This window comes from Cygnus atratus, chromosome 24, assembly GCF_013377495.2.
Source record: "Cygnus atratus isolate AKBS03 ecotype Queensland, Australia chromosome 24, CAtr_DNAZoo_HiC_assembly, whole genome shotgun sequence".
In the NCBI taxonomy this organism is placed as follows: Eukaryota; Metazoa; Chordata; class Aves; order Anseriformes; family Anatidae; genus Cygnus; species Cygnus atratus.
This window is the reverse complement of record NC_066385.1, coordinates 2390403-2417967: the sequence shown is the minus strand read 5'-3', so window position 1 is coordinate 2417967 and position 27565 is coordinate 2390403. Positions and strand designations below refer to the sequence as shown.

The following is a 27565-nucleotide window of genomic DNA, read 5'->3' as shown; positions in this document are numbered from 1 at the left end:
TCTGCCTCCGAAAGCACGCTGAATCATGTCCGGCCATCGCAAGCTTCACCTGCAAGGTGCCCAGCGCCCGCAGCTGGGGCCTGAACAAGGAACCTGGGGTGAGCTGTACCTGCGGTGGGAGGTCTGATCCTGCTCGACTGTGACACACTCCTGGCCGTGTTCTACCAGGACGGCCCCGTGTGCAGGCTGACCCCGGGCCAAGCCTGGCTCCAACAATGCCCGTGGCAGTCTGGGGCACGCAGCAGCGGCCACTCGCCCCTGGGCAAGTGACTGCATTTGATGTGCTCAGCACCAGGCATCCAGGTCACCCCTCGCTGGGATAAAAGGGATCCAGCTCCCATCTGACTCCGACATCGTGAGCCACCGGAGAAAGGGTAAAATCAGGTATCACTATTGATGTGGGTGGTGATTAACACCCCTGTACAAACAGCCTGGCTGGTGCACGGCCTGGGGCTGGGGGCTGCACTCATGGGTGGTGCTGGGTGCTGGGGGGGCTCTGAGCACATTGCAGAGCCCAGCCGAGGGGCAGCAGCACAGCCTGCTGCTGTGGGACGGTGCCTTCGTCCATCTGCCCTGGTGATATAGGGGAAAAGGAGTGCAGAGCTCAGGGAGGAAATAGTTAATGCCCCTCTCCTCCGAATATTAAGGGACAAATCCTCTCCCCGGCTTGGTGCCCGAATAAACAGGCTGAGAGCATTGCGTAAAGGGTGGGGGGGATGGGAACACCTCTACGTGCCTTTCTGGAGACCAGCACAGCCTCCTTACGGAGCTGGGAGCCCCCCCGCGCCCCCAGCATCCCCACACCCAGCCCTCGCTCAGGTTTCACTTTGCCCAGCTGCCTCCTGCGTGCAGTGGGTGCTGTCACCAGCTGGTGGCACGGCTGGTGCCGGGGTCCCTGGGTGGGGGACAGCCCCGGCGGGGCTGGTGCAAGGGGAGAGGTGCGGTGGTGCTGGGCACAGCCCTGGGGGAGCTCTGCGGGGTGCCCGGGTCAGGTCTGGAGGATGCTTGAGGCCCTGGCACCCTCCCCAGGAAGGCACGAGGTAGGGTCCCTGCTGGGGAAGGTGGCACAGGGAAGGTGGCACAGGGTGGCTGCAGCCACCTGGCCAACCCCTGCCCCAGCCGTGCCTTGGTGCCACTGCTCAAAGGTGCTGGAGCAGGAGTTGGGTGCTGCACGAAGAGGGTGCTGGGTGCAGCTCCCTGCGGGCTCCCTCTGCTGACAGCTGCCCCAGCACGGGCGGCCCCAGGCACTTTCCCACCTTCTACCTGAAATTTGCACTGAAAAAAAAAAAAAATCCAGCCCCCAAAATTATCCTCGCAGCTCCTGGTGCAGGGCTTTGCAGCCTCAGAGCTCGCCGGCCTTGCAAGGAGGAGACGACCCCTGGGGCAGCACGAGAGCGGGACAGAGCACCCAGAGCCCATCCTTGCGCTGCCAGAGCACAGGATCATTTTGCAACGCATATATAGAAATAAAAATGTATTTATTTTTAATTTTTTTTATAAATAAGGAATTACAAAAAGCCTTACAAAATGCTTTACAGAGGATCCTCACCGGTGAGGCGGGAGGAGGAAGGTATTTAAGAGGATATGTGCATGTGAGCCAGGGAAACTGAGGCACAGAAAGGTAATGGCCACACTGGCTGACCCCGGGAGGGGAGCTGGTGCTCTCAGACCCATGCCATGGCCAACGACCCCACTCCTCCCCCCAAACACACCGTGAGCAGGATGCGGGGCCTGCGCACAGGGAGGACTGCGGTCCCCCTGTGGCTGGGGTGATGCTCTCAATAATGTCCCAGGAGCACCGCTCGGCTCCCAGCACCGTCACCACAAGGGGACCTCCTGCTCAGGTGCCAGGTGGCCGCGGGTGCCGGGGGACGGAGGTCTCCAGGGGCCACCTCGACTCAGCGGCCGCAGACCTGGGAGAGCAGCTCCGGAGATGTGGCCAGCAGCAGGACCTGGGGTGCACTGGAGGTGGCCGTCCTGTGCCCCGTCCTGGCAAAGCCCCACAGCTGGCTGGTGCGGCCGGGGGGCACAGACCCCCCCAGGCAGGCTCCGGCCACGGGCACTGCTCCCCACAGCGTGTGGGGTGCTCGGACATGCGTGCAGGTGCAGGAGAGCTCGGAGCACGGCTCCTCTGCAGGGCTCAGCAGCAGCTTGCCTTGGGCTTGTCATCAGGAGTGAGTTTGATGGAGTCGGTTAAATAACTCTCAAATATCCCTTTATACTGGAAAAAAAAAAAAAAGAGGAGAGAAGGGATGAGTGGAGCTAGCTTGGGGTCAGCCTGAGCACAGGTGGGGTAACGGGACCAAGGGAGTGGGCAGCGCAGGTTCGCTCCGCTTGGTGCTGAAGGCTCAGACCCAGGGAGAGGCCACCCTGCTCAGCCAGCAGCGAGGCCACCCCGCTCGCTTGGCGTGGGGACACGAAGGTCCCCGTGGGACGGCCGCTAGAGGACAGTGCTGGCGCACTGTGCGGCACCGCACGCCCTGCTCTGTCGTGACAACCCGCAATCCTTGCTCCTTTCGGAGCTGCTTCGCATCTATTTTAGAAAATCACCCCCAATGCATTTCTCTTCCCGCGGCTATCCTAAACCTTATGAATAGATGTTCTGTGTTAGAGGATGGGCTGTGAGGGTCGGTTGGAGCTGTTTGACCGGCTGGGTCCTGCTGCCACCCACATCCCCGCAGGACGCGCATCCCCAGCAGAGCGACTCGGAGCGGGGCGACGCTCACCGTAGTTAAAGCTTGCTTGGCGAGGGTCTCGAAAGCTTGCGCGACGTTGATGTTGTTCTTGGCGCTGACTTCAAAATAAGGGATGTCTTTTTCCTTGCACCAGGCTGAGGCAATCTCCTTGGATACCTAGGAAGGATGGAGCCACATCAGAGCCATGACGCACATGAGCCATCGGGGCACTACGGTGTCCCCATCCTCGCGCTGTGCTCTCCTCTCCACCTTACCTGCCGATCGCAGAGGTCTATTTTATTCCCCAGCACGACCATGGGGAAGTCGTGATCCCTCGGGATCACCTTCTCCAGGAAGTCATCTCTCCAGTTGTCCAGGGACTCAAAGGACTCCCTGTCCGTCACGTCAAAGGCCAGGATGCAGCCATCAGAGCCTTTGTAGAAGGTCGACACCATGGACCGGAATCGCTCCTGTCCCCCCGTGTCCCAGATCTGGGGCAGAGAAGGGCATGGGTACACCAGCAGGCATCGGGGGACACCGGGAGGTGCTGCCGCACAGCTCCCAGGGGATCAGCGTGGCAGGGCACCTCACCTGCATTTTCAGGGGGGTGTTGTCCACTGCGATCACCTTGGTCAGGATGCTGGCGCCCAGCGTGGTGCGGTAGTCCTCGTAGAACGTCTTGTGCACGTACTGGTGCAGCAGGGAGGTTTTGCCCACGCTGGGGGGACGGAAGGGACACGGGTGAGGGTTTTGCATGGTGAAGCCGGGCTCGAGGAGTTGGTGGCTACCAGCATGGGGGCTGCACACCCAGGGGATCCCAGGCTGGAGCATGCACGGGGCTTCCTCCCAGCACCTTCCACACAGGGATGGGACCTCAGGCACTGCCAGATGCAGGGCGAGTATGGGGGGGTCCAGGTATGGTGAGCCTCCTCTGCTCCCCTTCATCCCAGCCCAAGGTTTTCACCTCCCTGCAGCCTGAGGGCTGAGGGTTAGGGTTTGTGTCCTGCAGGTCCCGCCGGCCACTGGGCAGCGTGGGGCTGGGCACGCGGTGTTCAGGAGGATTTTGCATCGTTTAAAAGCACAGAGGGACTCAGCAGCCCCGGAGCCAGCTCCTTACCCCAGAGCTCCTATGATAATTATCTTCAGATCCACCTTCTTGCTGGCATCCATGGAAGGGCCCTGCGGGACGAGAGAGGTCACCGTGGAGCAGCAACGAGGGGCTGTGGGGGTGGGAGCCCAGCGAACCCCAGCAAGGAGTGGGAGCAGCCGCTGGTCCCTGCAGCCTCCCTGCACCCCCCAGTACCTCCCTGTGCGACCCAAACCATGTCAGGGTGCTGTGCTCATGGCCCCGGTGGTGCTGGGCACAGAACCCCCCCCCACCCCATGCCAGCCTGGCCCATGTCACTGCTCAGGGACCGGCTCCCCAGGAGCTGTAGCACGCCCGGACACGCTGCAGCAGGGCACGAGCTCATTTCCATGAAAAGCTGCTGTGGGAAACTTCCCCGGCTCCTCTGCCTCCCTCTGAAGTGCAGCCCCTCCCCAGAAACCTGACAAACGGGGGGGATGTGGTCCTGGGGAGAATTATGAAGGGAAACCGTGGCCATAAATCCTTGCGTGGGTGCCCCAGGCATTTCAGGAGCACCACAAGAGACCCCCCCACACCTGCCCCGGGGGGTCCGGCTGCTCAGGAGCCTGGGGGGGCGATGTGGGTCCACAGCGAGGGTCCTGGCTAACAAACCCTGCCCAAGGCAAAGCCCACGCCAGGGGTTTGTGCCCTTTGCTGCTTCCTCAGCATCCACAGGAAGGGCCTGAACCAGGCGCTGGGGCTTTGCTTTTGATTTCTGCACGTTTCCGCCCGAGCGGGGAGCACGGCTCCACACGCACCAGCTCCTGCGCCCCCCAGCCCCCCAGCACCCCCTCCCCGGGGGGGGGACAAAGCCCACCGCAGCCCCCCCCAGCCCCATTTGCACAGCGGCACCAGGCCCCGCGCTGCCGGGAAGCAGCTGGCGCCACTCACCCACCGGCAGCCAAATCCCTGCATTTTTCCCCGATGCGCTGTCGGGCTCCGCGCTGCTCCCCACGCACGGGGTGCGGACGGCACGTTGCCCCCCGGGGGGGCACGTCGCCCAGCCGGACCCCCGCTCTCCCACCCACCCTCTGGCACCCCGTCCTCGTTCCTCGCTGATCCTTGGCACGCACAACCCTCCCGTCTTTTTACCAGCCTTCCCAGGGGCTGGGCTCTCCCATCCTGGCTCTTGGCCCAATGCATCGCTCCCGGGGGGCCGTGGGGCCACGCACCCACCTGCCGGGGCATCGCCCGCTCGGGTGGCCAAGGCGCTGGGCTCCTCTCGCCGCCGCCCAGGCTGGGAAAAGGCGAAAGGAGAGGATCCAGGAAGCAGAGGCAGCCCCGGAGCTGGTTCCTCCTGCCTGCTGGAAGGCGGCTACGGGCCCCCGCGCCGTGACATCAGCACCAAGGGGCCGGGAGCCGCCTGGGAGCTGCGGGGCGGGCACGGTGTTGGCTGCTGGAGCCAGCTCTTGGCCCCTCCGCTGGGTGAGCAGCTCCCTGCAGCATCGCCCCCGGCACGAGAGCTAGCCTGGACTTTGCTCGGACACCGCCGATAGCACGGGCTGGGCCATGCGGAGGGGTTGGGGTTGGTGGGGGTGGGAGAGGGGCAGGGGTCTGTGCTGGTCTGGCCCCCCTTTAGGGGGGGGTCTGTGCGGCTGCGTCTCCTTTCGAAGGGAAGCAGAGAGGGGCAGGGTTTGGAGCAGGAGGGGTCGCAGCGCTGCTTGCTGTGCTGTGTCCCTGCAGCCCGCTGGGCACTTGGGGGCTATCAGCCAGCACCCACGGGTGCTGCTGCCACCCCACGCACACCCCAGAAGAAGGGGACAGCAGCAGGGACCCAAACTGGTGTCGGCCCCTGGACCAGGACGTGTGTGCAAGTCACAAGCAAGATTTTGGGGCTCTCCTTGCTCAGCCAGACAGAGCTGCCACCGAGGGAGCATCCAAGCATCTCTGCGAGCACTGAGACATCTCCCCACGAGCATCATGCTGGTGGCTGCAGCTCCTCAGCATGAGACGTGTCCTACAGGGACATCACGAGAAACCCCACTGTGCCGCGGCTGTAGAGCCCTGCTCGGCTGCCGGGAGGGGTGCAGGCGTGCAAGGGCAGGTCCCGAGCATTTGCCAAGTGTGCAACAGGATTCAGGGCTTCTCCACCCTCCTGCGTGAACCCTCCTGGCTCCCTCACCACGAACAACAGCCACCAGCTCCTGCATTTCTGCCGCCTGACCTCATGTTTTGGCTCTCTTTGCTAGCTGTCTCACGCGGTCAGGGTAAATTCGGGAGGTGTCTCCTGGTCGGGGCTCTGCAGTGATTCATGCTCAGTGGGGCAGGAGCTTCCCACGCGCAGCCTCGCAGGGTCTCAATCAGGGGACAGCCCCTAACCTGCTGTCCCCTCTAACTGCAGGTGCTGCAGATGTCCCTTATGGGATCTACGAGAAGATCGCTGTGCTCAGCAGGACAAGTCCTCCTCCTCCTTCCCAGGTATAATTCTGGGACCTGTCTGGCCAGAAACTCTGCTTTTCCCCCATGGGGTAGGCACGGAAAGGAGCGAGGAGGAGGTGGGAGAATTACCTGAGCCAGCCTGTGGGCACTTCTCACCGCTGGTGGATAAAAGGGCTGATGTTCCCCTAGAGCAGCTCTCTCCCACCTTCTCCTAATCCCTGTTTTCAGTCTCATTGTGCTGCTTCACCTTTGCCCTTGCAGCAGGACCCTGCAGCAGCCGTTGCCCCAGGTCCCTCTGTGCTCCCCTCACCATGTGCCCGCCCAGCCCAGGATGGGGGAGGCTCCCCCTTTGGATGCCCCCTCCGTGCCGCTGGAGACGGGTTTGTGGTGCATGGCCCCAGCCGATGCCCCCCTCCACTTCTGCTTTCAGGCAGGAGGGGCAAAACCGATTGGGGGGCCCAGCCCAGACTCGGTGTCAGCTCCGGCTTTTGTTTGGTTTCCCATTAAAAAGGGATTTTCCCCAGCTCCAGCTCTCGCCACCGCTCCCCAGAGCGCAGCGGGCCCCAGAGCAGAGGCTGTGGCGAACGCCCTGGCAGCTTCCCCGGCTGCTCGGGGGCTCCTGCAGCCACAGCTGCAGTACTTTCCTGCTTGCTTCACCCACGGTCAGCAATTCTGAGGGAAAAGCGTGGTTTGTGTGCCCTGTGACGAGGAGGAAGGGCTTGCAGCTAGGAAACGATGAGGCACGGGCCGGGGACTGCTGCGTTCAAAGGGCACATGTGGGCAAGGAGAGGACAGGTCATCTGCTGCTGCCAGCAGAGGCCGGTGAGAGTGAGGGAAGGGGAAGAAAGCGAGAGGCACCCAAGTGACTGAGCTGTTCACTAGGGGCTGTGCAGCCACCCCTGCTCTCCAGGGACAGCCCGGGTGCTCCCTACCGGGATGGTCAGTCTTTGCTGGGGCAACATCCCCTGAGCATCAGCCGTGTGTGGGGAGCAGGGCTGCGGAGGACCCGTGTCCACCTCCCTCGTCTGCCCTCCCCGAAACCCGCTGAGAAGATGTGGGATCCTCCAGGATCCCAGAGCAAATGGCACCGGGGAGGTCCTCCTGATGGAGTCCTCGCTGTGCCACCTTCCAGCCAGCGTTTGGGGACACCGGGCAGTCCCTCATCGTGCTGGGGGACACGAAGGCTCCCCCGCTGCCTACAGCTGTGCCGACGGGCAGGTGTCCACTGGTGCTTGGCACACCTCAGTGTGCTAAGAGTTAAGCTGTTGGGACCTGCAGGAGGAGAGGAGACCTTTGTCCAGCTGCCCCTGCACCTTATCTGTGCGGCACCTGGTTAAAGCACAGCTAAAGGTGAAGTCAATACAGGAAACGGTTACAGAAACCGTATGCTGGTCAGTGGCACAATCAATGTTTCTGAGCAAGGCAGATATTTCCTTTAATGACAAGCAACAAGCCTAAGCCACAATATTTACTGTCGGGCCTGAGTTTTGCAGCACTTTCAGAGCCAGCCCCGAGCTCTGCTCTGCTCCGGGAGCGCTGCAGGGGGACCCCAGGCGCCTCGGCCCCGCTCTGAGCTCAGCCTCCACCTCTGCGAGGAAAACGGAGTGAAGGCGTGGATAAAAATAACCCCTCGCCTCGCTTCCCTTTCTCGCTGCCTTCCATGCGTGCCTCGGGATGCATCATGCATGAGCCATCGTGGCTCACGCATCCACCACGTCTCTTGCACCATCAGCAAGTCACATGCGCCGCGGTGACTCCAGGGGGGGGAGCAGCCCCCGCAGCCCCCCGCAGCCCCCTACAGCCCCTTGCAGCCCCCCACAGGCCCCCCCCAGCCCCCCAGCCCCCTGCAGCCCCCAGTCCCACAGCCCATGCTGCCAGCTGCGGAGACCTGGCAGTTTTTCTGCCTGCTCTGGCTTCTGCGCTCACAAACCATGTGCCTTTGCGAGCACCCCGGGGGACTGAAGGAAAATTCAGTGGAAATCACCTGTTGTTCAGGGCGTTCTGCGGCACAGAAAGAGCCCCAGGGTCTCTTCAGTCTCATAATTATCTCCTTGTTCATTGGCATGGGCTCAGCCTGCTGAAGCCAGGCATTTTCTCCGTGAACTCTCTGCACCCATCCCGCTGCTCCCCCAGCCCCTGCCCTGCCCTGCCCTGCCCGCAGCCATGGGCTGTGCAGAACCAACTCGGGGGCTTTCTGCTCTGCCTGGGCAAATTTCCCACTTCTGCCCCTGCAGAAATCCTAGCCACAGACCACGAAGGCCAATCTTCCAGATCAAACACTTGTGGAGGGACAGCAGCACCTCCTGCACCACCAAGGATCCCTCCAGAGCCAACATTGCTGTGGGTGCCCCGAGGCTGCAGCTCTCCGGGGAGGAGGGCAGGGGCTGGGGGGGGGGTCGGCACCTCTGTGCATGGGGCTGGCACCAGCACCCCCGGCTGGGGTCTGCAGGATCGCTGCTGCACGACTTGCACCACGAGAATGGGGTTTGTTTCATTCAAGCATTTATTGACCCGTGTTTAAAAAAGGAGAATCCGCAAGCAGATTTCGCAGAGCTGCTCAGGACGTCTTTATACTCGTTATGAAACCACTCACTGGCACGGACCGTACTTTTGAGTGCTGTGCAGCCGAGGTCCCGGGGTGTCTCCATCCCTCCAGGCACCCTGGTGTGTGCTCCCTGCCCGGCCCGAGGCCGTGGCTGTGGCTGCAGCCCGGTGGCTCCGCTTTGCTCCCGTCCCGCGGGGTGCGGCGGCCCTAAGGGGCGGCGGGCGCCAAGCCCACCCTGTTATTCCCACGGTCGAAGACGGAGTAAAACTGTCGGATGAAAACATCACCCAAAACCCAGAGGGGACCGGCAGGAGGGGCAACGTCCATGCCCTGGAAGCCACTGGTGCAGAAGGCCATGCCATCGCTGTACTCCTGTGGGGAGGAGAAGTTGCAGAGCTGAGGCCAGCGCTGAGCCCACCCGATTTGGGGCAGAAACGGGGATTTCTGATCCCGGCACCTGGCGGGTGGGAGCTGGGGGTGGGCCTGGGGACTTACCATGAGGGTGTAGGCGTGGGAGGTGAGCGTGTAGGGGAGCCCATTGATGGTGAAGGTCACGTCGGGCATCACGTTCAGGTTGCTGCACTCCACGGCGTACTGCCAAGCAGCGGGGGCGGCTCTGACCCCACGGCAGGGACAGACACTGCCCTCGAGCCCCACGACAGCGAGCTGCTGGCACTGGAAGCCAGCACCATCACATGTCCCCTCCCCAGCAGCTGGCACTCTGATGTTATCACAGGGAAAGCATAGCTCTTGGCAGCAGCAGCGAGCGCTGGAAGCTCTGCGGGGACTGCTGGCATCTCCTCGGGGCTGCCCCAGCCCCGCAGCCCGCACGCCTGCACGAGCAGTGCCACCTCCCAGGTGAACTATTTCACCCATCGATGCTCCTCAGCGGGGGTCTCTCGCAGAGGGACAGCCATGCCCTGGGCATTGCCCCCTGCCCAAACCACCCTCGCCCTCACCTCTCCATCCACAGGCGTGGCACCGATATATTTCTGCAGTTTCTTTATGTCCTTGGTAGGGCCTGTGAGGAGCGATGTCCCGGTGTCCACGATGGCCTGGCAGCCATCCTTGCAGAAAGCCACGGTGCCATCCACCTGCACGCTGCAGGAGAAGGCAGGAGAGGTGAGGAGCTCCGTGCAGGGCCTGTGTCCTGCCCCACCAGCCTTTCCAAGCCCTCCTGGTCCCCAGCCCCACTCACTTGTCCAGCTGGATCTGCCAGTAGCCCTGCTGCGTGACCGGCACCCAGTTCAGGGTCCCCGTGAAGCGAGAGGGATCAAAGCCCCCAAAGAGCAGCTCTCCACCCAGGGAGGAGTCCGGGTTCCTGGGGGCAGGAGGGGATGTGAGAGATTTCTTCTCTTTTACTTTGCATGTTGCATTTCATACTAATGGATTTATACCTGCTTGCTTCCCACAAATGCTCAGGGGCATTAGCTTCGCTCCTGTAAGGTCTGAGCTCTGCAGCATGCTTAAAAAACCCTCCTTACTATCTCATTGCAGCCTCCTTAGCAGCCCCTCCTGCTCCCTAAAAGTGGTGCCCGAGCCACAGCCATGCCCCGCAGCAACGCCGTGCCCTTACGAGCTCATGTAGACCGAGAACATGGGCAGCTCCACCAGGTTTTGGGCCATCATGTTGTCGAAGACGGGGGTGACCCCATCCACGGCCAGGGACGGGTAGGCCAGCCCCAGGATCCCGTCGAACTCGGCATCCAGGAAGGTTTTGCCCGGCTCGCTGACGCTCTCTGCGAACTGCTGGTTCGTCACGGTCAGGCCCTCCACCTGCGGGAAGGACGAGGCTCGCTGCCGGCTCCCCGGCCCCAGGGGAGTCCCGGGCAAATTACCCAGAGCGGGAGAAACCGAGCGTGACTCACGGTAACTTGGTCAGACCCGATGACCCCTGTCAAACTGCCGGTCCCGTACTGGATGGAGAAGGGGATGCTCACGGGCTGGTACGTGCTGGAGCGTGACGGCTGGAACCTGGCGTGCTTGGCTGGGAGAGGACGGGGCCATGAGCAGCATCACCCTGCCACGGCCCCGGGGCAAACCCCAACACCTGCTCCATGGGGGCTGCTGCAGGAAAGAGCGGCTCACAAGGAAAGTGGATGTGCTGGGGTTGTTTTGGGGAGGCACAACAGCAACCTGCCCAAATGGTGGGAGGTTTGCTAAGGATTAGCTCGTGTGATATTGTTATGAGACCCAATGATCACCACTCCTGTTCCCATCCCACAGACAGCAGCGATTCTCCCAGCCCATCACCGCAGGCACTGCTGTTCCTGGCTTTTTTCCCCAACCCCCGTTGGGCTGTGCTGGGAGCAGGGCACAGAGAAGGGACGGCTCCAAGATGTGCCCCACGCCGTGCGCCCCAGCTGGGCTCAGCTCCTCGCTGGCAGCCCGAACAAGCGCTGTGCTTGTCACCCTCCCGACCCCCCGGGCAGCCAGCCCAGAGCCGTGCAGTGGCCTCTGTGCCCGCCTTGTTCCTGCTCCCAGCTCCTTGCTGATCGTCTGCATTATGCGCTATAATCTCGCCTTGTTTGCTTAAAGGCTCTCCCACAAGAATGGCCTAAAGAGCACGGCCGATATCTCCCACGGGCTGATGGTACCAGGTCCTGGTGGTGTGATCGCTGCCTGTGCTGGCGAGCAAACAAACCCACGCTGCTCCTGTCCCAGCTGCCTCTCCCCTCCGGCTGCTCCTCCAAACCGAACGCGAACGCAGCACCTCTTTTATCCGAGAGTGCCCAGGGGGGCTCATCCCAGCTGGGGGCTTCAGGCTGGGCAGGGAGGTGGCCCTGGTGGTGGTCCCTGTGCCCTTGGTGCTGGCCGGACCCCATGGCCTCAGTGAGGCCACCGTGGAGGGGACACCCAGGGTCCCACCGCCGCTGGCTGGTTTGGGGAGCCCCTACTCACTGCAGGCTTTGCTGGTGCAGTAGATGGATGGCACCCAGAGGTTGGAGGAGCCCGTGTCGAATACCACCGTGAAGTTCTGGGGGGGGGTCCCGATGGAAATCTGCCCGAAGTACTCCATCTAGCAAAGGTAGAGAAGAGGCTACCTGGGGCTGTTGGTGCTGCAAGAGGTCCTGGCAGAGGGGGGCTGTGCCAGGATGCGTGCACAGCACAGACTGGGTTCGGTGCGTGGGATGGCTGGCACTGGGGCAGCGTTTATCTGCCACAGCTGCATCATGCCAGGTGAAATAAAGGAGCCAAGTATTTTAGGAACTACAAGACAAGCCGAGAACAAAGGCAGGACAGCGGGTGTGGGCGTGAGCCTCTTCCTGCGGGGTCGGGCAGCAGGGCCAGGCCCCAGGGGGACCCCTACCATAGGGATGCAAACAGTGGCTGGAGCACTGGGGGCAGAAACCTCCTCTGCTGGCGAGTGGGAAGAGTCTGGGGAATCTCTGTGCCTCTGCCCATTGGTCCCATGTGGTGAGGCCTTCTCTGATGTCTGCCCTGTGTGTTAGCCTGGGAAGGAATCTGGTCCCCCCAGCCTTGGGCATGGAACAGGCAGGGAGAGGGCTGGCAGATGAACGCACTCCCTTGCCTGTGCTCAGCATCACGGCTGCAGGAGAAAAGGCCCAGCCAGGAGCAGGCAGACACCAGCCCTGGCACGCTGTTGCAGTCCCCAGACTTGCTCTGATAACAGGTGTGGACTTTATGGGAAGAATTTGGGCATTCGGGATGGCTCGTGCAGCACAATGTGCTTTGGGTTTTCGTGGGGCAGCCCTTGGTGCCACCACCGGCACCACACTTACATCCAGGTAGTTGATGAGGGGCTCGTTGGCTGCCGTGAAGGCAGAGCAGTCCTCGCTGTACTGGACCATGTCGAGCTTGTGGGCTTTCCAGAACTGGGAGAGCTGCCCGCGGTCCCGCAGCGTCTTCCGCAGCGAGCGGTGCCGCGTCAGGGTCACCCTGGGGGAGTGAGGGTCCTCGTCACTGGGGATGCCCCCGGGGCACGGGGCAGGCTGCGGGATGCTGATGCCTTGCAGCCCCCACATCCACTCCGAGCACCCCAGTGCCATCAGGACGCAGGTCCTCAGCTGCTTCCCTGCCTCCCCCGTGGCAGAGGGGGAGCGGAGCATGGTTAATTCACGCTGGTGTTTGCTGCTCTGGCTCTTTGTGCTGCCCCCACCCTGCCCACCCCCTGCAGCCCTCCCGTGGGTCACCCCAGGGATGGAGGTGCCCACAAAGAGGGGCCGACGGCAGCAGCACCGCAAAGCCCTGTGTGCCTGCACGAGGGCGGCTCAGCCCTGCCCATGAGCCCTTGCCCTGCTAAGTGATGGTATTGAAGCCCCTCCATGAGCACCCCAGCGCCCTGGGGTCCCCCCTTACCTCTTCAAGTCACTGCCCAGGGCGAGGCAGAGCGTGGCGAGGAAGAAGAGGTGCTTCATGGCGGCGGCGGCAGCGCTGGCCTCGGCGGGGCTCTGCGGGTGCGGGCTGCGCAGCAGCGTGGCTCTTATACCAACAGGTACACCCTCGCCCCGCGGTATCAGCGATAACACCCCTCTCAACGTCAACACTGGGCTTTTGCTTTAGAAATGAATCATTGGGCACGTTCCGGTCAAGGCAGAGCGAGCGCGCCGGGCGCCAGTTTGTTTTGGAGGGCGAGGGGCTGGCGGCAGCCCACGGGGCTGCGGGACACGTTGGGTGATGGGGTGGCCAAGGGGGGTGGAGGGGATCCCGCCAGGACCCCACGGGCAGACCAAGGGGTTTTTCCTCCCCATCCCAAATCTCCACCTGGGTGAGGATCGGAGCTGCAGCAGGACCAGCAGTGGTGCAGGAAACTGGCCAGAGGGCTGCAGGAAAGGGATGTGCTGGTGGCACCCGACAGCTGCTGAACTAACCTTAAAAGGCAAAGAACTAATTAGCCTTGATGAACTGCTCAGGAATCTGCGCCTTTGCTGTTCACACAGAGCCGGTGTCATCAAAACACGGTCCTTGGAAGGAGCTGCTCTGCGTTAGAGACAGTTACATGTTGCCTTACCGCCCCTAATGGGCTCTTCCTCTGTGGCTGCTTTCTGTTTAACACCGGATAGCCGTCTCATTAAGCCTCTGCGAATGCAAATAAAGAAGGCTAATGAACAAACAGAGCCTTCAGATACCAGGGAGGCGAGCGGGGGAGGTGAGGACTTTCTTGGTGCCGCAATCTCCCCGGCAGGATGCTGGAGGCAGTCGATGATGCTTTGTGCTCCTTGGGATTGTTTTCCGTGTTTGTGGCACGGCAATAACGATGATGGGTGCCGCAAGGAGAGGTGCCTTACTCAGTAAGTAGCGTTCATGTAATTAACACTGCTCCTACCCTTAATCAATTTTCCATTCATCCTGGTTAGTCCATCTTATTTAATTAATGTCCTCTCCCTAGGAAAATGACTGGCACCGGGAGTCCATCAGCCCAGTGTGGCCACCTGAAATACCCAGCACACTGTCTAATGGGGTGAAAAACCCCCAAAAGATCTGAATCGCTGTCTCCCCTTCCTGGGGTCTCACCCTGCTCCTGCTGTGGGTGTCCCATAGCCGCAGTTGGGCTCCTCCACCCCATGGCCTCGTGGGGAGCTTTGGCTTAAAACATCCCCTTAGAGGCATGCGGGAGCAGGGTTCATGGGCGATGGGGCTGTTTTCCCTAGCACTGGGCTGGATTTCCAAGTCATGAGCAAATTTCCTGCGTCCCTACACCCAGACTCGCCACTGCAGTGTTTGTACCAAGTAGCTTCTACACGAAATCATTATCCCCTTCACACTCGAGATACAGTTTAAAGTAGCAGCCTCCCTTCTGCTAATAATATATTCATAAAAAGGGATTAAAAAACCTTCCCAAAAGGAAAACAAATGTACCAAATGCCAGATCAGCTGAAAGCCATCTGCAGCTGAGGCGAGATAGCAGCAATTCGATTGCTACAGACGTGGCTTATAAACTGAAAATCCCGCAATAAAATCTAGCCCGAAGGGTCATCGGGTTTCAGAGATAAGTGTGAGCATGAGCTGTAGTACAGACACACTGAATACTTCAAGTGAAATAGTTTATTTACTGGAAAAGATCCCCAGCTGGATCAAAATAATCTGCAAACTCATGACAGTAGATTCAGCACTAAAATGAGAAAATGAAGGAAATAAAGAGGCCAAACCTTTCAGTTAGAAATGTTTGAAGTTAAACCCAGCTATTTCTACTTCTATTTAGTCCTTTGGAAAGCCACACCCTTAATGTTAAAGGTTTTATTTCAAGTCGAAGAAAACGTATTATTTTTTTCTTTCTTCTGGAAGTCAGAGCAAGACTGTGCCATATTTATGGGCAAAAAGGCCTGGCTTCATATGTGCTTCCAGTGGTTTCTCTGCCTGGCCATCCCCACGGGCTGCAAGCCCACGGGTGCTCCCATGGGATGAGAGATGAGGCAGGGACCTTTGGATCGTGTTGTCAGAAGAAGAGCAGAGCGAGTGCTTGTATTCGGTAGAAATGGAACGAAATGTAGCTGCTGGCTACGGGAGCACCCCGGGTCTCATGAGTAATATCTGGCCCTATAGTCCTACAGTGCTTCCAGGCAGAGGCTCTCACAAAAAGCCCTGTAGCCCATCCAGCTTTACATGCTCGCCTTCAGATACGTCACAAATGATCTGTGCACCTTAGGTGGAAAACATGATTCCCATCAGCTCAGATCATGGCACTTTACTCATTTTAAGAAAAGTGCTCTTAGGCTAAAAATAGGTTATCTGTGTTCTTTTTTATATTTCCTTTAGTTTAGCCACTTCCACTATTAGCTGTGACTGATTCAAATCTCACCGAAGCACCATTTTCTGAAAAGCCTTTTTTCTCTGATTATCAAATACATCTTCTACCTGTTAATCTGCTTGTGTATCAAAGAGCACTTGAAAGGGTGAAATGCTGTAATAGCAGACTCTCTAAAAAAAAATAAAAACAAGCAAACTTCAGTTAAGTATTTACCCATGGCAGCAGCAGCTGTGGATGAAGCAGCAGCCCCATGGCTGATGGGGTGAATCCCAATGGTGCCAGGCAGCCCAGTGCACCTGGTGATTCCTAAGAGCCCATCTCATCCTCCACATCCTTGCTTGTAGAATGTTGGGGGGCTCACAGACATTTCTGGAGCCACCCTCCATCCCCTCCTGCCATCTCATTACAGACCAACGTTGGCTCCTTGCGTTGGTGCTGCCAGGAATGCACGGCCCTTACCTTCAGTTCTGCTTTTCCTCCAGCAAATCCCTTCCTCCATTCCCCTTCTCACACCCCAGCAGGCAGAAAACCACAGCAGGCGTTAGGCCCCATGTCCCTTCTGATTTAAAATGTTTTGACCTATAGAAAGCTGTGAGGTGGAAGCACATGGAGAGCTTTTTGTGCCAGCTGCACGGCTGAGGGCTGAGTCCCTCTGGGGACCAGGGCATCACCAGCTCAGGGGCTCCAGCATCCCCAGCCCGGGGGCAGAGGGGGCTGCCCAACAGCAGAGAAACACCCCAAAATATTTAAATGAGCCTGCTCACATGTGGGAAGCGTCATGGAACCCAGTGTGGGCTCCTTTCTGCCATCACCATTAGGGGTAAAGCGAGACCGCATCCGGCACCCGAGCCAGCGAGCGCTTCGGCACGGTGCTGCTGGGAGACCCCTGCCAAAAATGCTCCCAAAACGTCCCTGAGGTCTGCTCCATCCACGGCTGTGGAGGACAAAGGTGAGGAAGACTTTTCTTGATGTAAAACACCACTGGGCACTGGGCGTCCCTGGCTCCTGCACGCAGTGCTGGGGGAAGCGACGGGCTCGCAGGGCTGGGTTCTCTGGGGTGGTGCCCCAGCGCTGCCAGCCCAAACTTCAGCGTTAAACCTGGGCACCAAGGCAAATCTTCAGTGGGTTTGGAGTCATTTGAGGCATTCCCATGAGCTTGCCTTACCTTTAGGTTGAGCTTAGATGTCTTGAATTCACTACTCAGTCGCCAGCCAAGTATGAGCGCTCTAAGAGCTTTGATTGCAATAGGGCATCTTAATTAAGACAGGGTTAACATCCTGGGGGCTGGCAGGAGGGAGGCTCACAGCCACCTGATACACCAAAAAAATACATGTGCTGCCAGCGGCTCACTAGCTGTTATCTTCAAAATAGGTGTTTCAGTGCACATGTGTGTGTGTAATCTCCTCCATCTCACCGTACCCCATCGCAGCAAAGACGCTGCCTGCGACTGATAGTTGGATTTGGGTCCTGTTTTGCAATTTCCTTTTGAACAGCTCACTTTTCAGATTGTTATCTGCTGCTGCACCATCTCCTGCACCACAGTAGGAAATGAGCCACTCAAAAATGACAGCTGCTCAAGAAGGATATTTGAGGACAGATCAGTTCAATAAGGGAGGGGGAAAAATCCAGCAAGAAATGGACTTTTAGCTTGGCAGTTGCCAAAGTGGTTGGTAAGTGGAATTTCACAGGGGGCTGGTGAGGCTTTCTGAAAACTTTTTGATGCGTTACTCTTAGAATATGTCTTAAGGGAAAGCCGAATCTGATCCATAGGGTGGACAGTGCCTTTTCTTTAGCAATCTATCTATTTATCAGTCTGTCAATCCTATCATTATGGCTCCTTTAATCATCCTATCAAAGCTGTTGTTGGAGATACCTCACTACGGTAGCTGCTTATAAGAAGGAAGGGTATAGGCATCGAGTGAAAACTGAAAGTGCTTTTTTTTGTTAGTGACAGCTCACAAAATGAATGGCCTGATTGCTGTCCTTTCTTGTAAATCTCTTGAATATCATGGCCAAAAGTTCCAAGCCGAGAGGCCTGGTTCAGGCATATACATTTTCGGATTACGTGCCTTAACTTCAAGAGGATTTAAACGCTCACCTAACATTAAATCTGAGGTGGTTCAAGTGCAGCTAAAGGGAAGTACACTCCCAGCTCCTCCATTTCCAGTGGGATTGGAAGGAGTTACTTGGGCGCCAGGCAAAACCCTCTCCTGGGTGCCCAGCGGGGTCGGGGCTCACCCAGCAGGCAGCAGCGAACACCCCATGGGAGCTCCCCACTTCTCGAGGGCTGGGAGCCGTGGCTCCACTGGGCTGCGGGCACTTGTCTGCCGCAATAGCCCGGCACCAAACTCATGCTTTCTTTTGGTTATTTTTTTGCATCCTGGCACGCTTTTTTTTTTTTTTAGATTATAGTTATGAAATATTTAGATCATAATTATCAAATATTTTTGTGGATTAAAAAAAAACAACAAAAAACATGAGGAGGAATCACACACACAGTAACATACTTGTGCAGCGGGAACCTTGGCACATGTATTTCATGTGAGCGCTGTCTGCAGCATCGGACCCCTGATTTCAAGTGGCGACTCCGATCTCAGCTGGTGGGGAGCAGCGTGGAGCTCTGTGGGGCGATGTGCATTGCAAGCGGGCCTGGATTTGGTGCCGCAGCACCCACCTGGACCCACGGCCCACCTGCCTCTCTCTGCCCCACAGGAACCTTGGGTGCTGCACTGACGGCCGGGACGCCTCGCAGCGAGGATGGCCAATTGTGAGTGGTGAGTACCGAGACAAATGCAGACCTGGAGCGAGGTCAGTGCTCTAAAACTGGAGGATAACTGCTGCTATGGGGCACGTTTCTGCTAAATTCTCAGCCCTAGCTCGGGTCTGGTCTGTGTGTGCGGGAGCGGCCGTGCGTGTGGGGATGCTCCGGCCCTGGGGCTGGCGATGCTGCGCTTGGTTCCTGCCTCTGCTGGGGCAGGTTGGTGCTCTCTGTGTGGCTGTGTTGGGCAGAAATGCAGCCCTGAGGCTCAGCAACGGCTTGCGATTTTGGCTGAGCACATGGTGGAAGCCATGTTTGTAGCTTCGGGTTTGCAGAAAGCACCATGCGTCCCTCCGCGAGACGTGGGGTTTTCAAAATCCCTTCTCAAGGTGGACACCCAAAAATGAATTGCAAGGACCACTGGTCATTTCTGAAAATGAAGCCCCAGCTTTTTGGGCACATCTCCTTAAAAACAAAAAGCAAACCCAAAAACTGTACCAGCAAACCTTGGTCTAAAGCATGCTTTGAAGCCGTGTCAGCCAAACTGTTCCTGACAGATTTAGAATATTTCAGATATTCCTTTAATTTAGGCAAAATATTTTTCTCCTGTTCAGGTGGGTGCCTGTTGCCACCTCGGCTGTAGCCCTGGTGCTATACGCTCTGCTCTTACTGCTCCTTTACATCATGCTCAGCAGGAAAATAGGTAACTTACTCCCTTGTTGCCTTTACTTCTTGCATCCCTCTTTCCTCCTCGCAACCCTTCAGCTCAGAGAGTGGAAGGGATTTGCCCAAAGCCTTGACACCCCCTGTTTCTAAAGCACACCCAGGTCCTTGTCCTGGCTCTTGTTGTTGCTCTCACTCTCACCAGACCCCATGCCCAGCTGAATCAAGTTATGGCAGGGCTGAGCAACCATGCCCAGTTTATACAGCCCAGAATGCCACGTCGTTCCCAAAACATTTTCTTTTATTGCTCTGGTTAGTTATGTGGTGGGAAGACAGCATCAGAATCAATTTGCAAACTCCTAGTCCAGATGGAGCTACGATTTCCAGCAGGAAAACCTTTCTCGCAGAAATGCTGCCCACATTATGCATAATATGCTCTCTGCCTGGCCCCGTGGGTCAAACCCGTTTTGACCGTGTGTGGGAAGAGTCCTTGATGCAGTGATTTAACTCCAGAGTCTTCCATCGTGGGAGACCAGGGGAAGCACTCCATCAGTGCAGTAATTGAATTGACAGATATTTGCCCACGCCAATACAAAATAATAATTACTGCTGTGCCAGGGCTCGCCGCACACTGGCTTTGCTCCAGGGTTCCCTGGCACCAGGAGCAGGGGGGGACGGGGAGAGAACTGGAGAGAGAAATCACCCAAAAGGGGACCAGAGATGGGGGGGGACACAGCGGGCACGGGTCTGGAGCACAGAGCTGACTGTCCCCTCGTCGCAGACAGCCACTCCTGCAGCAAGGAGGCGAGCAGCCGTCCTGCACCACAGCCCCAGCAGCCGCCGACCTCTTCGGCCGGAGGGGAAGGGGCGCAACGACCGGCCTACGCAGGTGAGGGGGGGCGGCGGCACGGCAGCGGGTCGCATCGCGCTCACCCAGGGCTGCCCAGCCCGGCACCTCAGGGTGCTGGTGCAGAGGATGGAGCCGGGAGCATGGGGCAGGCACAGCAGCTGCTCGCAGCTTGGGTTGTCTCCTGCTGCCTCCGGGCTTTCCTTGCACCATTCCCCAGGGACCCCGGGCTGTCCCCGGGCTCGCTGGTGGCATCGCAGGGCAGCGGTGGGAGCCATCCGCAGCCTGGGGACTGGGCGAGTGTCCCCGCTGACAGCAGGAAGCCCAGAGGTGGCAGGAAGGAAGCCTTTTTGCCGCTCACCTGTCGCTCTCTAATTGCTTTTTCCCCCCTTGAACCTCCATTAACCATGGAGGTGGTGACGTGGCCTGTTCGGACGGGAGCAGCGAGACATCTTCGGAGACCTCGGAGGAGTCGGAGAGCAGCCCCTCCGGCACACAGGTACCGAGCCCCACGCCACGGGCAGAGCGTTTTTGCCAAAAACATCCACAACCGCAGCAGAGAGGGTGCCCCGCACCATGTCCAGGGGCTCCTGGCCCTGCTCGAGACCCCCTGAGCAGCGAAATGAGGGCAAATGCATTGAAATAACCGATGGCACTGACGTGGTGGCTGTCACCTGCCTCGTGTAGTGCTCAGAGGGAAACGTCCCCACAGGCAGGGGGGTGCTGGGGCACAGACAGGGCTAAGGCACCTCGTGGGGGCCGGTGCCTGACCCGGGGCTTGTGGCTGCTTCCCCAGGGCCCTCGGTCGCCTGAAAACCTCAATTACACGTCCCTGCTCTTCCCGGGGAAGGGCCACGGGCCGGGCTCCGCCAGGGACTACGAGAACATGAAGACGGGCGCGGACTACGTCAACGTGGACCCAAAGAAGAAGAAAGTGGATTTCTGGGCCTGCTCCAGCCCTGTCGCCTCCAAATCCATCGAGTACACGGAGGTGAAGCTGTGACTCCCGGGACACCCCTGGGGGCCATGGCGGTGCCATCGGGGTTCCGCTGCCGCTGCCCCACGGTGCCTGCAGCCCCCGGCAGCCAAGCAGCCAGGGATTTCCCTTCCCACCGCCCTGATCAGACCTGGCACGGTCTGAAGCCTGATGGTTTTTATCCCTTGTGATGCCGCAGCCCACTGAGAGATTTGCTTGGTGCTGTACGTGTTGGCACCACCGCCCCCCAGGGCTGCGGATGTGGGACGGTGCGGGGCTGCCCCACACCCCGCTTCAGGGAAATGTTCCCTCCCCAGGCCAAAATGTGCTCTGCACTTGTACTTGAAGGCTGGTTTTCTCATCTCCTGAAAGCAAATGAATTCCCGTTCCCCCATGGGATGTTGTTCAGGGAGGAAAACACAGTCATTTCCAAAACATCCATCTGAACTGCCTAGCATCTCCTCTGAATCATGCTTCCTTTGCTGATTGTTGTCATAAAATCCTTTTAAACACACTTCCTTCACCGGCTTCACCCTTCCTGCCCAAGCACCGGTCTCCCATCCTCCACTGCACCCCATTTTCCTTCGGTGCTGAAAACCTCTCCGAGCCTCCATCGCCCTTGGAGCTGGGTGCGGGGTGGTGCAGGTGTCACCTCTCCCAGCTGAAAGCCGTGAGCATCAGCAGAGCTGGCTGGGCTGGGGGCTCCCGGGGTTTTAAATCCCCTCTCCTAGGGTAGGGGCTGGTTGCTGCTCCTTTGGGGCTGTGAGAGGTGCGGGACTGGATCATGGCTGTCTGTGGGAGCACAGGCAAGTCTTACCCTTACTTACTTATAGGCAAGTCTCACTCTGCCCTGCAGGAACTGTGAGTTGACTGTTTGGTGCTGGTGGTATTGGGCTCTGGGGTCAGGCACTTCTGTCTGAATGGTCTTGCTGTGCAGAACCAGCCCAACTCAGAGAATGAGTGGAGAAAGAGGTTCAAAACCCGTCCCATCCCTGGGAAGTGCTGCTGAAGCCCAGCAGAAATGGGTTTATGGAGTTAGGGGTGAGGTCAAAGCCAGCCAGGGGAAGTTGCTGGAAAAACTGATTCAAATACTTTATGATTTTGAAATCTGAAAGCATTTTCTCTATAGCTTACTCTTACTCTTATTTTTGTAGATTTAGTGATGATGGAGGGAATGATGCATCTTTCTTGCAGGGAATTTGGTACCCTGCCCTTGGGGCACCTGTATATCCCCCAACAGTGTTGCCCCAGAGCGTGGGGATGCTCTGTCCAGCCTTGCTCATGCTTTGCTTTTAAACAAAATTTTCCAGGGAGACCCACAGCAGGTGGGGAGAGGGGCTGGGGCCATAAGGTTGTGGCTCTTCCCAGCCACCCCTCTCTTCTCCCAGCACTGCTGGGGTGCTCTGAGGCTATCCCTGAGCCCTGGGTGGTTTTGGCACTCCAGTCATGGCTGAACAAAACAAAAGAAGCAGCAGCAGCAGCGATTTGAGAACAGCTCTTTAATGAGATGCAGCAGCTGTTTAACAGCACAGAGCAGCCCTGCACAATAACTGGTGATACAGGAAGGGTGAACCTGATGGGAGGGAGACAGGATTTGCCTGGGCGAGCTGGAGGAGGGCCAGGGTTCCTCCGAGCAGCTCCTAGCGGTGTCCGTGCTGCATTTGGGGCACTTGCACCTGGGTGCAATGCTGCAGGGGTCAGTGCAATGCAGCAGCTGTGTGTGCTGCAGCCCTGGGGACACATGCAGGGTGTGGGGAAGTTGTTTGTGTCGGCTGCTCCCCCAGCAAAGCCCTGAGGATGGGAGATGGGCAGGGAGCTCTCAGGCAGATGCAGCTGCATTGCCTCCTGCTGTGCTCAGGCTGCTTTGCTGGCATCTGCTAAGCCCCCAGAGCTCAGGTCTCTCCTAAAAGCTGCGCTGATTCAGCATCCCCCAGCATGCCTGGGCTGGGCAGCAGGCTGGCAGCGGGAGGCTTCACGGCGCACAAGGGAGATGAAGGTTGCTCTGGGGCTGTTGGGGCTCTGTCCATCCCCGAGGCATGCGACAGACGCAGCACATGCAGTAGCGAGCCCACGAGGACGAGAAGGGCAGTGATGCCTTGTGGGTTAAGCACACAGCTTCCAGCAAAACCAACAGCCTAGAGCATGCCCGACTCGGTCACCGCCTCCTCCTTGGGCAGGTCGAGGTTCCTGGAGCTGCCCCCGCGCAGGGGGAGGCCGCCGTGCTGGCTGGGGCTCAGGACGGTGGTTTTCCTGCTGCAGAGGCTCCCGTTGGAGACCTGCCTGCGCAGCCTGGGCCGGGGGCTGCACCAGCAGGAGAGGCAGCGCCCCACGTCCTGCAGCAGGTGCCTGCTGAAGAACATGTAAATCCAGGGGTTGCAGCAGCTGCTGAGGCTGGCCAGCAGCATGGTGATGGTGAAGGCCGCATTGGTGGACTCTGGGAAGGCAAAGGAGAAAGTTCAAATATCCCCCCAAGGGGACATGGTGCAGGCAGGGGGCTCAGTGGGCCATGCACAGGACTTTGGGGGCTCTTCCTGGCTCGGATACGTGTCCCTTGTCCCATCCCCAGCCCGCCTGCTGGCGTCTTTGCTGCAGAGCAGGATCAGGATGTGCTAGAGCACATCCTGGGGGTGGGTGCTGGGAATGGCACCCAGCAGCTCCTGGACCTGCTGCTTTCCCTCAGCCCTAGTTGGCCAGAGCATCTCCCAGGGGCCTTTTGATCAGGGATAATGCTCCCAGAAAATAATAATAAAGGTCAAATTATGGAATCAAAACCCACTTTTCAACCCCCCCGCAGCTGACTCAGCAAAATCCTTATGGGCACTGGATGCTGCAGCAGAAGAGCGGCTCCGGCGGCACAGCTGCTGCTGGAGGCAGTCCCACAGGACGTTGGGAGCAGCAGGCTCAATTAAATCCTCTCTGCCATCACACGCTGAACAGCACAGCAGCTTCTGGAGCAGATTCCCACAGGAGGGCAGAGACACACACGGTTAAGACGTTCGCAGAACACCTTCACGTGTCCCTACAGCTGCTGGTCAGAAGCCATTGCTTTCCAGCAGATTTTCTGGTGAAAAGCAGTGTTCTGGCTCTGCAAGCTGTTTGCTACAAATGCTATTGGGGAGTGAATCAGTAGCTTTTCCCCTAATTTTTATTACAAGAAAAGTCTGATCCTGCTTGCTAAAAGCACAACGGTGCTCTGCACCTGGGCTGCAGTTCGTCACCCCCCCCCCCCCCCCCCCCGCTACTCACCGTCGTCGGGAGCATCCTCGTCCCACACCGACCACATCTGCACGCTGAAGAAGGGTGTCCAGCAGGCGACGTAGGCCACCACGATGACAAAAGTCATCTTCACCGTGCGGATCTTGGCCCGGGAGATGGTGCGCATGCTGCTCACGCGCGAGGGCTGCCCGCCGGGGCACTGCCCGCCCTTCTCGGAGGAGCAGGGGGCTGGGGGGGCTGTTGTGGGCCCCCCCGTGCTGGGGGCGCAGCTCTGGGTCTTGCCCTTGAGGTTCTTGCAGATCTCGTAGCAGATGAGGCTGTAGCAGACGGTGAGGATGCCGACGGGCAGGATGAAGATGCACAGCGTGGTCCAGGTGATGTAGGCTCGGGCGCCCCACGGGTACCTGAAGTCCGCCCAGCAGTCCAGCACCCCCGAGCCCTGCCGGACCTCCCGCAGGGAGAAGATGAAGACCTGGGGCAGGCTGAGCAGGGAGCTGAGCAGCCACGTGGCCCCGATCATGGCATAGGCCCGGCGGCTGGGCTGCTGCAGGGTGCGCAGCGGGTGGCACACGGCCACGTAGCGGTCCAGAGTCATGGCGATGAGCATGTAGGTGGAGGCAAACATGCTCAGCACCTGCAGGTACTTGACAGCCCTGCAGAGAGGGTCTGGCCCCAGGAAGCGGTACGTCACCTCCCAGATCATCTGCGGCAGCACCTGGAAGAGTGCGACACCCAGGTCAGTCAGCCCCAGGTGCAGGATGAAGAGGTGCATGCGGCTCATCTTCCTCCTCAGGCGGTACATCGCCAGCAGCACCCCCGCGTTGCCCACGGTTGCCACCACCAGGATGGTGGCCAGCACCCCGACCTCTGCCTTGGCCAGCTCTTCATCCCGGCTGTGCAGCAGGGTCACGTTGGGGTCCCCAGCCAGGGCCTGGGGGCTCTGCACCCCCTTGCCGTGCCCAGCCCAGCCACGACGGGAGCTGTTCCAGCCTGGCTCCATCCCCGCGGGAGGAGCGGAGAGGAGGCTGTGACTGTGACGGGGTGAATGCTCAGATGCTCAGCTCTGGCTCTTAACCCCTCCCTGCATCCCTGGGGGCTGCGCTCCCCCAGAGCCCTGCTGCACCAGCTCCCATGGCAGCAAGGGCTGGATGTGTCTCCTCCAGTAGTCCCCCGCCACGGGTGCAGGTTGTCACCTTCTGCGCTGGTTGTTACCCTGTACAGGTCCCCTCTTTGCTGGGCTGCTCCGTGCAGGTTTTCCTGTTAAGCAAAGGGGTGCAGGAGCCCAGCTCAGCCTCTGATCCCTCTCTCGGCTGCACTAAGCGTTCCCAAATCCCTGTTTCTCTCTGGGTTGCTCATCTCTCCATTCACCTCTTTCCCTTGTGCTGGTATCGAAGAAAAATCCTCTTTGTTGCTTTTTTTCAGTGCAGTAAAAGTAATAGAAAATGCATCTCTTTGGCCTTTTCACTCCAGGCGTGGTGAGGAAGGCAGGTGAGCGGTGTCCAAGCATCCCCAGGGAGCGCAGCAGCCGTGTGCCAGCAGCGGCTGCCACTGAGCGCTGCCCGTGGTGGGTTTTATAGCCGGGAGCTCCCCGCCCCGGCTGAGAGCTGCAGCCCCGGGCTCTGCTGGGGACCTTCCCCTGCTCCTGCTCTCCCTCTTCCCTGCATCAGCAAAGTCCATGAACACACCGGCACCATGTCCTGAGGCTGCCTCCTGCCCCTTTCTTTGTCCTGTGTAGGAAGGGGATGCAGAATGTCCCTGGGACAGGACAAAAGCTCGAGTCTGCCTGCCTAGTCCTCGCCTAAATGCTGTCTTTTTACTCCATCTAACAGAAACCCACCCCAAACATAGGGAGCAGGGCCCCACTTGACAGCAGAGCGCTCTCTGCTTTGTATTGTCAATATTTATCCCATCTCTCGTATGCACAGAGCATGGAAAAAAGATCAGAAAAGGAAAAGCTGGGGGGGAGAAGTGAGATACAAAGGGCAGGGCAGTTGCAGGCTTCATGTAAAGTGTTGGGTGTAGTTTGAAGCAGTGGAAAGGCAACAGGAGGCTGAGAAACACAGCAGCCTCGTTCAAAAGACAAACGCACTGTAAATTGACAATACAGATGGGGCAATAGCTGAAATGCGCACGGGTCTTGTCTGCACCAGCCCAGCCGGGGCCAAGCACAGCACGGGAGACCTGCCGTCCTGCCTCTTCTCCTGATCTTCCCTTCCCACTTCTTCAAGCCTTTGGTGTGTCTTCCCACACAGTGTCTGATTGCAAAACATTTTCATTGCACGCATATATAAATATACATGTATACATGCACAATTTCACTTTTGTTTTGCAACATTAGGGCTTTGGTTTTCCCCTACTGGCTATTAATTTATGCCAATAAGAAGTAAAGGCATGCATTTATTTCCAGAGTTTTCGCCCTTCTTCACTGGGGAAAGACAGCAGCAAACAAAAGAAAAGCACTGGGACAGGTTTCTTCCTAGCAGCTATCTGCTTGACACCGACTTTGCTGCTCGCAGAGCCTGCTCTGGTTCACTGGGTGTGATATTACAATTAAGTTGCCTGTGAGAGGCTATTATTTGCTGAATAAAGATTTGCAGATCACCTCTAATAACCATAAATGAGCACAGTTTGTGTCTAATTAAAAGACATTCATCCTTATAAGAGACCCCGTGGATATAAACTACCCACCGCAGGAAAGGGCCTCTCCGAGGTGCTGCAGTGATAGGAAGACATTTCAGGAATAATGCAATTTTCTATAGTTGTGATCAGACAGCTGATTTTCTGGAAGATTAATAGAGGGCAATAAAAAAAAAAAAAACAAAGCAATAACAAGCAAAGATGAAGGCAGAGATGGAAGGGCAGGTTCTGTAGAGAGCAAGAAGCATTTAAAGCATTTTAGGACAGCCTCAGCTCTCCCTGCCACCAGTTTAATTTGGGAGCAATTCCCTTCAAGTCAGATCTTCTGCTCCAGATTTCCATAAGTTTAGCACCGAGAATACTTCTGCAAAGATGCTTACAGAAAAGGGAAGCTAATTCACAGAAGAAAAAAATCTTTCATCCTTGGAAGATAGAAATCCCTTTTCTTCAGAGAAAGATTATCACAGCAAGGCTCTGTCTCAAGAAGATGGATTAAAAAATAACCCCCTTTGCTTTTTGTTGGTTTCCTGCACGTTTCTGAACACGCTGCTAGTATTTCCAGGCTGTTGCAGCCAAACCAGAGCTGCTTCTCCTTCGAGGGGTAACAGTGGTGTGATGCAATCCAGTTCCTTTTACACCAGAGCCGTGAGCCCAGCACTGCCCGGTGCCTCTGGGACCCTCAGGACCTGGCTGTGCTCCTGCTGCCTCGAGCTCTTCAGCCACTGCATGCAGTGGTTGTAGCGAGCTCGGAATAGCCACAAGCCATCTGTAAGAGCTGAGCAGCCCAGGAATCACCCACCCGGCACGTTGCTGTCCTGCTCGTGCTGTGGGGGCAACGTCCCAGCTGTGCCGCAGTGGGACCAGCCCCAGCTGCAGCTTGTTTGGGTTGCTCCCAAAGCTGCTGGGAGCAGCAATTGGAGGTGTCGCGGTGTCGCTGCTGCTGTGGGCTGGTGATGGCTCTTTTTGGGTGATAAGGGTTTGTGTCCCTGCAAAGGGAGGGAGCCTGCGTGCTGTTGGGATGACCCCGCTGCTCG

The 27565-nt window shown here is 58.2% G+C and overlaps 4 protein-coding genes across 5 annotated transcripts; 1 reads left to right on the top strand and 3 right to left on the bottom strand.

Annotated features, from left to right (window-relative positions):
- Window positions 1-1459: 1459 nt before the first annotated feature.
- Window positions 1460-5148, bottom strand: RAB7B (RAB7B, member RAS oncogene family). The gene is made up of 6 exons (XM_035561427.2): window positions 4978-5148; window positions 3793-3854; window positions 3267-3393; window positions 2951-3166; window positions 2727-2852; window positions 1460-2221 (listed from the first exon to the last, which is right to left on the bottom strand). Exons 1-6 carry the CDS (start codon window positions 4987-4989, stop codon window positions 2141-2143), a joined length of 624 nt encoding a protein of 207 aa, XP_035417320.1. The 5' UTR covers window positions 4990-5148; the 3' UTR covers window positions 1460-2140.
- A 993-nt stretch (window positions 5149-6141) lies between these two features.
- Window positions 6142-21085, top strand: RHEX (regulator of hemoglobinization and erythroid cell expansion). 2 transcript variants are annotated; one of them, XM_050715397.1, is made up of 6 exons: window positions 6142-6219; window positions 18147-18208; window positions 18807-18895; window positions 19637-19744; window positions 20116-20201; window positions 20499-21085. In XM_050715397.1, the coding sequence occupies exons 2-6, from the start codon at window positions 18192-18194 to the stop codon at window positions 20703-20705; spliced, it is 507 nt and encodes a 168-aa protein (XP_050571354.1). In that variant the 5' UTR covers window positions 6142-6219; window positions 18147-18191; the 3' UTR covers window positions 20706-21085. The 2 variants fall into 2 exon arrangements, with proteins under 2 accessions (XP_050571354.1, XP_035417378.1); XM_035561485.1 differs by lacking the exon at window positions 6142-6219 and adding an exon at window positions 16326-16383.
- CTSE (cathepsin E) lies at window positions 8933-11744 on the bottom strand. Its single transcript, XM_035561484.1, has 7 exons — window positions 11627-11744; window positions 10594-10712; window positions 10302-10501; window positions 9924-10046; window positions 9685-9826; window positions 9221-9319; window positions 8933-9097 (listed from the first exon to the last, which is right to left on the bottom strand). The coding sequence occupies exons 1-7, from the start codon at window positions 11742-11744 to the stop codon at window positions 8933-8935; spliced, it is 966 nt and encodes a 321-aa protein (XP_035417377.1).
- A 1728-nt stretch (window positions 21086-22813) lies between the features above and the next one.
- AVPR1B (arginine vasopressin receptor 1B) lies at window positions 22814-24894 on the bottom strand. Its single transcript, XM_050715263.1, has 2 exons — window positions 23925-24894; window positions 22814-23112 (listed from the first exon to the last, which is right to left on the bottom strand). Exons 1-2 carry the CDS (start codon window positions 24892-24894, stop codon window positions 22814-22816), a joined length of 1269 nt encoding a protein of 422 aa, XP_050571220.1.
- Window positions 24895-27565: the final 2671 nt, after the last annotated feature.

Coding starts and splice junctions, on each gene's coding strand:
- RAB7B (XM_035561427.2), bottom strand. Junction 2,853..2,950: donor TAGACCTCTGCGATCGGCAG/GTAAGGTGGAGA, acceptor CATCCTTCCTAG/GTATCCAAGGAGATTGCCTC. Junction 2,222..2,726: donor CCAAGCAAGCTTTAACTACG/GTGAGCGTCGCC, acceptor TTTTTTTTCCAG/TATAAAGGGATATTTGAGAG.
- CTSE (XM_035561484.1), bottom strand. CDS start 11,744: ATGGAGTACTTCGGGCAGATTTCCATCGGGACCCCCCCCCAGAACTTC. Junction 10,713..11,626: donor CTGCACCAGCAAAGCCTGCA/GTGAGTAGGGGC, acceptor GTCCTCTCCCAG/CCAAGCACGCCAGGTTCCAG. Junction 10,047..10,301: donor TTCTCGGTCTACATGAGCTC/GTAAGGGCACGG, acceptor TCCTGCCCCCAG/GAACCCGGACTCCTCCCTGG.
- RHEX (XM_050715397.1), top strand. Junction 18,896..19,636: donor CATGCTCAGCAGGAAAATAG/GTAACTTACTCC, acceptor CCCTCGTCGCAG/ACAGCCACTCCTGCAGCAAG. Junction 20,202..20,498: donor GCAGCCCCTCCGGCACACAG/GTACCGAGCCCC, acceptor CTGCTTCCCCAG/GGCCCTCGGTCGCCTGAAAA.
- AVPR1B (XM_050715263.1), bottom strand. CDS start 24,894: ATGGAGCCAGGCTGGAACAGCTCCCGTCGTGGCTGGGCTGGGCACGGC. Junction 23,113..23,924: donor CGAGGATGCTCCCGACGACG/GTGAGTAGCGGG, acceptor TTGCCTTCCCAG/AGTCCACCAATGCGGCCTTC.